The 11,466-nt window shown below is 38.3% G+C and overlaps 2 protein-coding genes across 2 annotated transcripts; one reads left to right on the forward strand and one right to left on the reverse strand.

Annotated features, from left to right (window-relative positions):
* The first annotated feature begins 1,964 nt into the window (after positions 1-1,964).
* On the forward strand, positions 1,965-8,005 carry LOC134814845 (protein transport protein Sec61 subunit alpha). Its single transcript, XM_063823142.1, has 11 exons — positions 1,965-2,193; positions 2,383-2,450; positions 2,712-2,912; positions 3,032-3,107; positions 3,266-3,446; positions 3,599-3,842; positions 4,358-4,498; positions 6,463-6,519; positions 6,842-7,018; positions 7,136-7,286; positions 7,440-8,005. Exons 1-11 carry the CDS (start codon positions 2,187-2,189, stop codon positions 7,553-7,555), a joined length of 1,419 nt encoding a protein of 472 aa, XP_063679212.1. The 5' UTR covers positions 1,965-2,186; the 3' UTR covers positions 7,556-8,005.
* A 2-nt stretch (positions 8,006-8,007) lies between these two features.
* Positions 8,008-10,746, reverse strand: LOC134814844 (uncharacterized). The gene is made up of 8 exons (XM_063823141.1): positions 10,464-10,746; positions 10,134-10,313; positions 9,797-9,935; positions 9,468-9,639; positions 9,081-9,346; positions 8,771-8,875; positions 8,434-8,619; positions 8,008-8,309 (listed from the first exon to the last, which is right to left on the reverse strand). The coding sequence occupies exons 1-8, from the start codon at positions 10,571-10,573 to the stop codon at positions 8,031-8,033; spliced, it is 1,437 nt and encodes a 478-aa protein (XP_063679211.1). The 5' UTR covers positions 10,574-10,746; the 3' UTR covers positions 8,008-8,030.
* Between the last annotated feature and the right edge of the window lie 720 nt (positions 10,747-11,466).

An 11,466-nucleotide genomic window follows, 5' to 3' on the forward strand; every position in this document is an offset into this window, starting at 1 on the left:
TTGCACATATTATATCACGTCCAGAAATTGCGTTTCTCTTGTCGCTAATATGATTGATGCTATAATAATGAATAAATTTATTGCAATATCCTGATATTGATCTTTGATACACTTTGCACTTTGTATACATTAGATTTTTCCCCATTTTTCGCGCGCGCGAAGTAGCGTGCTGGATCAGTCCAACAATGAGTAAATATTATCAACTATTATATTGCCAGCTTAGTACTTAAACTTCATATGGTAACATGCGATTCTTTTCGACCTCAGCCCTAATCTTTTTTATTTAAATTATTGCTCAATGCGGCGCGCACTTCGCGCTCGAAAAGTGGCATGCAACGTATGTCAACGCAAGCATTTAATTAAATTTAAACTTAAACAAGAAATTTTACCTATTTTACTTAATTAGGTAATAAATAAAAGATGTTGTTTAACTTTAACTCACAACTGTCAAGTTTGTACTGGGATTTTGACGATTTTTGAGCTATAATACGAAATGGTTTTACCCTTGTAGCGCGCTGTGCAATGCACTATGAACTGCGTACTGGCCTACGCCGGGCCGCGCATCAAATTATGTTTATTGCAACTACATCGCCATTTTCCAATATTTTCGCCGAGTTGCGAGTTGACCATTGTTAATGGTCTAGCCCGGCGCGCGCTACTTCGTAGCACTTGCCGTCGGGCTAACATTTCGAGAAGAAAGCGGCGCGCGCTACTTCGAAGAAATTTAGACGAGTAACATCCGTCAAAGGTTTATAACCTACCAGGACGCGCGCCGAGTTGGACTCGTCGACGGTCCTAATATATGGCCATGGAACAAATATTTTACGAGTATCACCCGTTAAGTGAAACATTATATTACTTGTGAAACATTATATTATTTGTGAACAAGCGCGTCATATGCACATGAAATACGCGCGCGCGCGCGTAAACTCAGATCATGATGGCTATATGAATAATTACTCGCAACTCGGCGAAAATATTGGAAAATAACAATGGTCAATATATAAAACCTACAATGTTTCACAAGTGACAAGTAATATAATGTTTCACAAGAGACCTAAGTAATATAATGTTTCACAAGTGACAAGAAATTTGTAGCGCGATACTTTACTGTGCCGCGCCGTGCACTCAAAGAGGCTTCTCACAGCGACATCGCTTGTATCACGTGGTGACCCCGGACCCCCACTGTCGCTTCACTATAGTGTAGAGTTTTCACGATACAACGTATGACAAGACATCGCTAGATCGGCGAGATGCGCTACTGTGCCGCGCCGAGCTGCGATGAATTGACATCGTCAATTAAACAAGTAATATAATGTTTCTCAAGCAATATAATATAATGTAATTCAGAAATAATATAGTGCCGCCGTTTCAGTATAAACGATAAAATCGAAATGTTTAATGTCCATGACAATGTATTTAATATAATTAAATTGATTGCGACCCTTTCAGATTCAAAGCAAAACAACGATTTCGTCTTTGATGTGAAGCAATAATAATAGTTTGCGCAAAGCGTAGAATCAAGAATAAAATAAAATTGGCGGGGCGAAGTTCTCTTATCGAATTTATATATGTAATTTTAATGTTTGAAGGGTGATCCTCTGTACTCGTAAAATATTTGTTCCAGGACCGTTGACGAGTCCAACTCCAACTCATAAACTCGGCGCGCGTCCTGGTAGGTTATAAACCTACAAATATAACTTTGATCATGATTGAATATGAAGTACTGCAGTACCAAGTACGATTTGAAGACGATTTACACAAGTATTTTAAAAGCTCCTGGTAATAAAATCTTTCGAATCACTTATATGTTTTAAATATCCCCCTCCAGGTACTGCAGTAGTTTATCGCCAATTTTCAGTCCTGAAAAATACAGCACGATTTATGATTTTGGTAGCTTGAATTTATTATGATGTATTTAATATTTGATATTATTTTGCATTTTTACGCACCCTTTGTGCTTTGATTTCAATTATTATTCGTACGCCGCGCATAACCTAGCCATAATTAAAACGATGATAGTTTGCAGTTTTCGCGTTGGATAAAATGTTGCTCCCTTCTTATGTGTTGGACACACGTCACTCCTTAGTTTGTATTTGATAGTTGTTTTGGAACGTTATGCCATTATAGATTGGTGCCACTTGAACATTTTACCCACATTGTTGTATTGATTATCCTCTTTCACCATGGGATGTAAGTTCTTAAATTCTCTCAATAGCTTCATTTAGGGGATTTTTGATTACTCACTTTAAATTAGACTTAAATCGATGTTCGTCCGTACATCTTAACTTACATTAAAACTAACAGTTGACGCAATTATCAATGAATGACCATCTTTACTATTCTTAAATCTTAACTGTAAATTTAATTAAATCATTTCAGTCAAAATTTTGGAATATCTGCAGCCCTTCTGCTCATTTTTGCCTGAGGTCTCAAAGCCAGAACGAAAGGTAAGTTCGAGGTGTAATGTTTGTTCACCTTGCGGTTTTTCTAGCGAAGGATCGTTCAGAGATAACGGAAATCTGTAAGATGTCCGTAATATGCACTAGTAGCTACATTAAGTTCCCCGTCTATGATTTCTACTCTTCGCTATCAAATCAGTTTCAGATGGTTAAACACGATTAAAATTATGAACTTTTCTCTGTTCTCATTTATAACATATCAATGTTTTCAAGTCCCCGACCCTAAATTTATGAATTTTAACCTTTCAGATTCAATTCAGAGAGAAAGTGCTATGGACTGCCATAACACTTTTCATCTTCCTGGTGTGTTGTCAGATTCCCCTTTTCGGTATTATGTCATCTGAATCCGCAGATCCTTTCTACTGGTTGAGAGTTATTATGGCTTCTAATAGAGGAACTCTTATGGAGTTAGGAATTTCACCCATCGTAACATCAGGTCTTATTATGCAGGTACGTGCCAAACCAGCTACTACGAGAGTTTAGTATTATTGTTTGAACTGTTATCACCGTTATGTTTGTCAATTCTTTAACACCTTTTCAAACCCCGCTAATGATTTTCATTCCCTTAGCTTCTTGCTGGAACTAAGATTATTGAAGTAGGTGATTCTGTCAAGGATCGGGCCCTCTTCAACGGAGCTCAAAAACGTAAGTTCACTTTTCAACTATCCAACATTAATGTACTAATAAAGCTGTTATTGCGATATTTTAACCTTTCTATTGTTGACAGTCATTCATCTCTAACTAAAACTCGATATTATGAATATAATCAAATGACTCTTTTCTTAAACAATCAATATTTACAGTGTTCGGTATGCTGATAACAGTATGTCAAGCTATTGTGTACGTTGTTACTGGTATGTATGGTGAGCCCGCTGATCTCGGAATGGGAATCTGTCTGCTTATCATTATCCAGCTCCTCTGTGCCGGACTTATCGTCCTTCTTCTGGATGAACTTCTGCAGAAAGGATACGGTCTCGGATCTGGGTAAGCTTAGTTTATCCTCATTTGATACTTAACATTAAACCTTTTTTTCTATCTTCATTTTAACCACACAGAGGTCATGGAAACAGATCTGATTTTATCTGTTTTTGATTTCGTAAGATATAAGTATGACAATTGACGAATACAATCCTCAGTATTTCTCTGTTTATCGCTACCAACATCTGCGAAACTATCGTCTGGAAGGCGTTCTCACCTGCCACAATCAACACTGGTAAAGGTACCGAATTCGAAGGAGCAGTCATTGCCCTCTTCCATTTGCTCGCTACCAGGACTGACAAAGTAAGAGGCCTCCGTGAAGCTTTCTACAGACAAAACCTGCCCAACTTGATGAACCTGATGGCAACCGTCGCTGTCTTCCTTATCGTCATCTACTTCCAAGTGAGTTAGATTTCACTTCCACTATTCCTCCGCTAATACACGTGGCTAGTTGGAATGAGGTGTCAAGTTTCCGCTGATCAATTACTTACATTGCTAGTTTACACTCCCTACTAATTCTATGATAAAGCTTTGTTTACGTGCGCGTGAGATAATTCTCCAACAACATTGCCGTAATTTCATGAGAAAACATAGCTTAGGATAAATATTCTATTTCATCCTGCACAAAACAAATAAAATTTGGAAAACGATGCGAAAGCTAAAGTTCTAATTATTTAACATAATCCATTATTGAGGATATATGGCACTTGCTCTTTGACTTTGATAAATATGCAAGATGACATCAAAATGGCTGATTATCGTCGTGATATTCTGTAAATGCAGTTCTTTCTGATGCGGAGGGTCAATAGAAAAGTTGCTATGGTAGAGGCAGTCCGTATCAAAATACAAATCTTCCAATTTCAATTGTACACATTTTCTTTCTTTCTGGCAGTACTTAACACTTCTGAATGTTTCAGGGTTTCCGAGTGGATCTACCAATCAAGTCAGCCCGTTATCGAGGTCAGTACTCCAGCTACCCCATCAAGTTGTTCTACACATCCAACATCCCCATCATCCTTCAGTCTGCTCTTGTCTCTAACATCTACTTCCTGTCTCAGGTAAGAATTTACGGTATTTATTATTTTTTAAATCACGTTATGACGTCTTAGGTAATCTGGGGTTACTGTTGTAGGAAGTTGTGAACTAGATTTGGAATTGATCATGTTGCATGTTGGGCTCATTCTGTTTTAAAAGTTGTAAGATTCGCTGTACGTTAACTTGGTGACCCGTCGATACACACTTGGAGCACACTGGAACTCAACCAACATTCACTATTGGGACCAAGACAAACTCCGGGAATATTAGGGGATACTGGGGCACACTCTGGGAATATTGAGACCACTGAGGAACACTAGGAATATTGAGAACACTGGGAATATTGAGAACACTGGGATCGGGACACAGTCCGGGAATATTGGGAACACTGAGAAACACTGGGACACACTCCGGGAATATTGGGAACACTGGGAATATTGGGAACACTGAGACACACTCCGGGAATATTGGAAACACTGGGAATATTGGGGAACACTGTGGAATATTGGGACACCGAGGAACACTGGGACACACTCCGGGAATATTGGGGAACACTGGGACACACTCCGGGAATATTGGATACACTTGGGAACACTGGGAATATTGGGGAACACTGTGGCACTCTCCGGGAATATTGGGAACACTGGGAATATTGAGGAAAGTCCTGTATCTCTATTATTTATTCTCCGTATGTGAGATATTATATGCATTATGCCCGGAGTGATCTTGGTGTCACAAATGTGGAGATACACAGATGGTGACTATTAGATACCCCATTTGATTTCTCGAAATTAGGCTTCTCATAATGCACTTTACCTTACACAACTCATTTCTGGCGTAACAAAGTCGTGGTTATGACACCCTGGATATTACTAACTAAGCTTTGAATGGCATGGTGACCCACTCAAGTTGAAGCTTACCGAAAAGCACTGCTAATTTATGTGGATTGTGGTGGGGAGTTGATATATTTTGACACGTGACTGTGATTCTGGGGTTTGACTGATTAACAGTCGAAGCTGATCAGTTAATGTCTGTCAGTTGTCAAAATATATGCTTCACCTCCCCACCGGTATCCATATCTATAAAGAACTGACAGCATGGAATAAATAATCTTATTCCCATTTGGAACTTTTAGAAGCATAATATTATTCTCTACCTTGATCCACTGACCCAACCTTTAACTGCCTTAGATTTAGAATGGTAGTATTTCAGGAGAATACTCTTGAGTAAAACATTTAACCCTTTATATTAACACTGTATCTCACATGGATTTTAATTACTTCAAATCTGTAAAAGATGGCCACGTGTATGGAATGTTTAACGCTAAAAGTAATACATCTTGATTCCCTAGATAATTTCATTCACAAATCTTATCAAGAAAGGAATCGAACAATTAAAAGCTGGTTGTCCATCTTAGATCTAGATTATACATAGATTCTGAAATAGTCTGTTTAGTTGTATCGAAATACATCTGAAATGGTATCAACTTATCGTGAAACTGATAGTCTATTTGGAGATCTATCTTCTGTCATCTATCTTACGTCATCTACCTTACGTCACCTTAATACGCATTTATACTTTGAGCGATACCAATACTCGACATCCAATCTACGCCTATCCGCCAAACGATCGAGCTTAAACAATAAACCCGCATCTCTTGCGAGGTATATTTTATCCGCATTCCATTGTAATTACTTGCACGGTTTATCTATAGAATAAGTTAGTTCTGACTTCTTTTCATCTACTATAACCATAATTACTGTTACCACGATAATTGTTGACCGCAGCCGTATGATTAATTTCTTACTCAGTGGAAGTCTTTGTCCGAGTTGTTTATATAAGGACAGTCCCTAATATATCTCGATTTAATGTCCTTCTAGATGTGCGTGTTCAAAGATAAAACTGTAAACAAACCACTTCATCTGGAACCGTCTTAATTGAACCAAACTTCCGAATAACCTATAACCTAACTATGTATCCATTTCAGATCCTGTCCTCGAAGTTTGCTGGAAATGTATTTGTCAACCTCATCGGAACCTGGGCGGTAAGTGAAATCTTTGATGACACTACTTTGTTTGTAAATACAAGCTGTTATTACGTCACGTCCTTGTTTTATACACCTCACCTTGCTCTATACACCTCATCTTGTACAACGCGGCGACCATTTGCACTGCAATATTTTGCGAGCTTGTGTCAAAAGGTCTATATTGTAAACATTCAGAGTATGCGCGCAACAGCGCGCGCTAATTTGCTGAGCTGTCGTTTTCGAGCTGGCTGCTAGATTTTGCCACGCTGCAAATTGTGCAAATCCAGCGCACAATTCCTTGTCGTTAACTTTAAATGTTTTTAACATCTTTTATTTTCAGGAAAGTGGTTATCAGAGATATCCTATTGGAGGTTTGTGTTACTACCTGTCCCCTCCTGAGACGATAGGTCATATCATAACCGATCCGATACACGCTATCATCTACATTATCTTCATGCTGGGATCTTGTGCCTTCCTCTCCAAAACCTGGATTGACGTCAGCGGATCCTCCGCTAAGGTGAGTTCAATTTTTAATCGTTCTCATATTTTAAATTATATCAGTGAGCAACAGGTTTCGGTACAAATTTCAGTCGAATACGTGGTTTCAAAGTCAACTTATCCGAAATATTTTCAGGACGTAGCAAGGCAGCTGAGAGACCAGCAGATGTTGATGAGAGGACATCGTGAGAAGAGCATGGTTCACGAACTCAACAGATACATCCCCACTGCTGCTGCATTCGGTGGTCTCTGTATTGGAGCTCTCTCAGTACTCGCTGACTTCTTAGGTGCGTATTCACGCTAGTGTACCCTGGTACAACATACATTGCTCTATACATAGTTCTATTTTTACTGTATTCAATGAACTTTTATATCGTATCTGAACTCATACACAGTTCAGTCGACATAGTTTGCTATTATTAATTTATCTCATTGATCAGGTGCTATCGGATCTGGAACTGGAATTCTGTTGGCAGTTACAATCATCTACCAATACTTCGAGATATTCGTAAAGGAGCAGAGCGAAATGGGAGGAATGAGCACGCTATTCTTCTAGACTCACTTTTTTAGATCACCACACCCACATCAGTTGCGCTATCCAACTAACTCGAACTTAGATCTCCAAAATACTTAGTCGTTAGCCGTCCGTTTGAGATTGTGGTTTGTTTTAATAAGAACTTTTTAACTTAATTTGATGGGTTTTACATCGAGTTGTTGGATATGATCGAAAAATAAGCTCTGATTCCATTGGCCTACCTGCTGGATCATGTTATTTTTGTAGGCGCTGTAAAATATTCTGTATTATGACACGTTATTATTGGTATTATTTTTATTTGTTATTCCTCAAGTTGTTACAAACGCGTGAGTGATACAGAATTAATGAGTCGACGAAAGCTTTGAAGGAAGATTGATATTTTAACCATCTTTGTGATGGGGCCGTCTTGTGTGTACCGGTGTTACGTATACAATTATCAAATTATGTTTTAAGATTAAACGAAACAATCAATATCTGTGTATTTATTCTAAAAATATTATCCTATAAGCCCGTTCATGCGGGAACCGTGGCAGCTGATAAGGTTCGTCCCATCGGGGTTTTGATCACGGCGGTTCAAATGGAATAGAAGGTAGTTGTAATCCCAAATCCTCGGTACCCAATCTGACTTGTGTTCTTTGTTGTACTCTTTGTGAGCTTGGCTTTTCATACAGCTGGTATCCTTGATATTCGGTAGTTTAGGAGAGTCAGTTGGGAGGTTCTGATTTTCTGACACCTGTACGCCTTTGTCTGTGAAGCTTGGAGCTTCCTTTTGCTCCTGGTGTATTAGAGTTAGTAATATGTTATCAGCAATGTTGTCCTGAGTATACTGGTTCACAATATTAGAACAAAGTTGCTGCGAGGACAAAACTTATATGAAGTTATCATTCAAAAACATTTACCGGAGAAGTATGTATGAGAGTGTTGATAGCTAGGGGAAGTCTTAGGTAGGGATTCCCGATCTTGTCAGGGTTGTCACTCTGGCTGGATGGTGGCCATCGTGGATTGATTCCCTGCTTTAGACCTCCGTCTGTCTGTGTTGCTCTCGTCTCAGATAAGAAGTATTGAACTTGTGGCACATGATGAACCTGGTGTGATCATATTGTGAGTCGTATTCGCATTGTGGAAATAATTCATATTCTATTTCTAACCACATTAAGTTTGGGAATGATTGGTCCGCCATGACAGTTCAGTTTAAAACAGGATCAACATTTGACACGCGAGTACTAAACTACTAACATTTGATTTGACAGCAAGATTGGATCGCCTTAAGTTCATCTGCCTGTTTGCCACAGCATCTGTTACTTTCGCTGTCACCCTCTGCTCCCTCGTTTTAGATGTTTCCTAGACAATGCGGGTGTAATGTACGAGGGAATTATTAAATTACAAACAATAATTTTTGTGCATTTCATTGGGTCAAATTTCTTCTCCAGGTTAGATACAGTAAGAATTTAATGTGATACTACGAGCGGTGCGGTCGCAGAGTCATTAACAATAACATAATTAATGCCTTACTAATACTATTAGCAGCTCATTAAAGTTAACTCACGAATTGTGTGGCGGGCAGCACAGCGAGACTGCAGGAGACCTCACTTGTGCTTGTAGCTTCGGAAACAGCTCGCAACATAGCTGATCTTGACCTTCTGGGGTGCATTGTTTTTGTATTCTCGGAAATGGGGGTTGTTGACCTGCACCTACTCTTTTTAGCAGATGACCGGGGTCGTTTTGTTTGGGGCTGTGCTGCAGGAGGTGACTTGGAGGAGAGTTCTTTGTAGTAGGATTTTATCAGATTGTTGTATTTTTTCTGTTGTTTCTCTGAAGTCATTTAATGTGATTTAGAAAGTGGTGGACGTCAGTTTGTGTGAATTTTCAGATTTTCTGTGGTATTACACAATTTTTGATGGAACTATACGAAATGTAATTTTGTTGAACTCACTGATTTGCTTAGCGAAAGGTGTTCTGACAGATTTTGTAGCACTGGTTGGTAGGGGTTGGTAAAGGTAAGCTGTTTTATGTTCCACATAATCGCTCCCCATCGTAGACTTGCCGGTCGCCACTTGCAAGCTCGTCACATACTCGAGACAGGCTTGGGTGTGAAGCTGCATTATCTGAAATTTTATTTTTGTTCAGTGAAATGTTCTGGTCCAGCAGTAAAATTTCATAAGATCAGCCTTACCTAGCTTTAACTAGGGACATTTTATAGTTATGCCTCAACATAATTTAAAGAGGAGGGTTAACTTCTAAATTCTCCCAAGGAAAACGAACCGTCTCGGTATTGTTCCAGTCCGAATTCAATGATCTCTGTTTAGTTGCAGTGCGACCCATAACCTCGCTATCTACAAGATTCTTGTACGTTGAAGCGGCTCCTTTCTGCACTACGTCAATGCTTCCCTCTAGTAGCGATCTGCAGGATGCTCATGTTACAACCGAATGATGATGATGGTGATGATGATGTTCAAACTGTTATCAATCGACAGTAATGCAAATTTAGTCCTGCTAGATTTTATATTTGCTAGAACTTAGAAGATCACTGTTTTGTACATAAAATTTGTGACAAATTTTGATAACCGAAAATATTTGGTCATTTGACCATAATACTTACACTGGCTCTGCTAGAGCTCCATAGTGCCTGTGGCCCTTTAAGGAGCAAGGTGGCAGCTTAGCGGCTCTCATTACGTTCTTGAGTTGGCTCATGTCATCATGAGTTGCATTCTGCATCGGGTGCTCGTATATTGCAGTACCCCATGTCCCTCTGTGACTCTCCCATGCTGTTGCTTTCAAGCTGCAAAGTTGGGATATTCATAATCCAACTCCAATTTATATGATATACAATGTAGAATATTGATCCATAGTTCAAGATCAATTAGAAAGTTCTGATATTAGAAGAAAATCGACTTGTATGTTGTTTGATTGAACTGAATTAGCTCCGAACCTTTCCTGTGCATTGTGCTTGTCTTGGGTGACCGGAATCCTCAAAAACACATTCGAAGATTTAAAAGTACGGCTGTCGTAGGGCTGTTTGACAAGACATTTACTGGGCATTTTATGATTTGCTCGATGGCTGAGATCAGATCCTTGCAGATTAAACCATTTGTTGCTACTAAATAATAACTGTCTTCTATTGTTGCATCTAACAGGTTGATAAAATCTCTGAAATTTTAAAATCCAAACGAATAGCCTAAATAAAACAAAAAGTAACCCAAATCTGACGCACGTGTGGCGCGTGCTTTTTAATTTGTATCCATGACAACATATATTAAACAATGGCGCGCACTATACACAATACTTGACATACGTTGCATGCCACTTTTCGCGCGCCGAATATCTCTGATATTGGGATACGAAACATGTATCAACAATCAACACAATACATGATATACTTACTTATTATCAATTATATACTAACTATGAACTATATTATCTCGATTGAAAGCACATCCGACTAACCGACTTAAATTAAGATTTAAGATATGTAATATGAAATAGTATTAATTACATTTGCTTAATTTTGTACTATTAGCTCATGTGTATCGACCAAAATTCAATAAGGAACATCTACTCTTTTAATGTTCTAAATAAATTTTGATGCACAGTTATTTTGATACAGTTATTATACAGATTGATCTCGGTTCATGAATTTTGAAAAAAAAACTGCTGCCATGCAATGCAATGCGCACAATTTATTGGTGTTTAGGGAATTATGTTTATATAACATATATATATATATATTATATTATAAACGTTTCTTTTCTCTTTTGTTTATATAAAAATATTAACTGAATATTGTAATTGAAAAGTAATTTTTGATTTTGTTTCAACCAAACAAATAAAAAATCGCTTTTTACATTCACGACTGTATAATATGATATATGGAGTAAAAAATGAACTGAATTTATATAGTTATGAGCTAGCTCTAAAAATTATTTCCTTTTAGT

This window comes from Bolinopsis microptera, chromosome 5, assembly GCF_026151205.1.
Source record: "Bolinopsis microptera isolate Bmic1 chromosome 5, MBARI_Bmic_1.0, whole genome shotgun sequence".
Classification (NCBI taxonomy): Eukaryota; Metazoa; Ctenophora; class Tentaculata; order Lobata; family Bolinopsidae; genus Bolinopsis; species Bolinopsis microptera.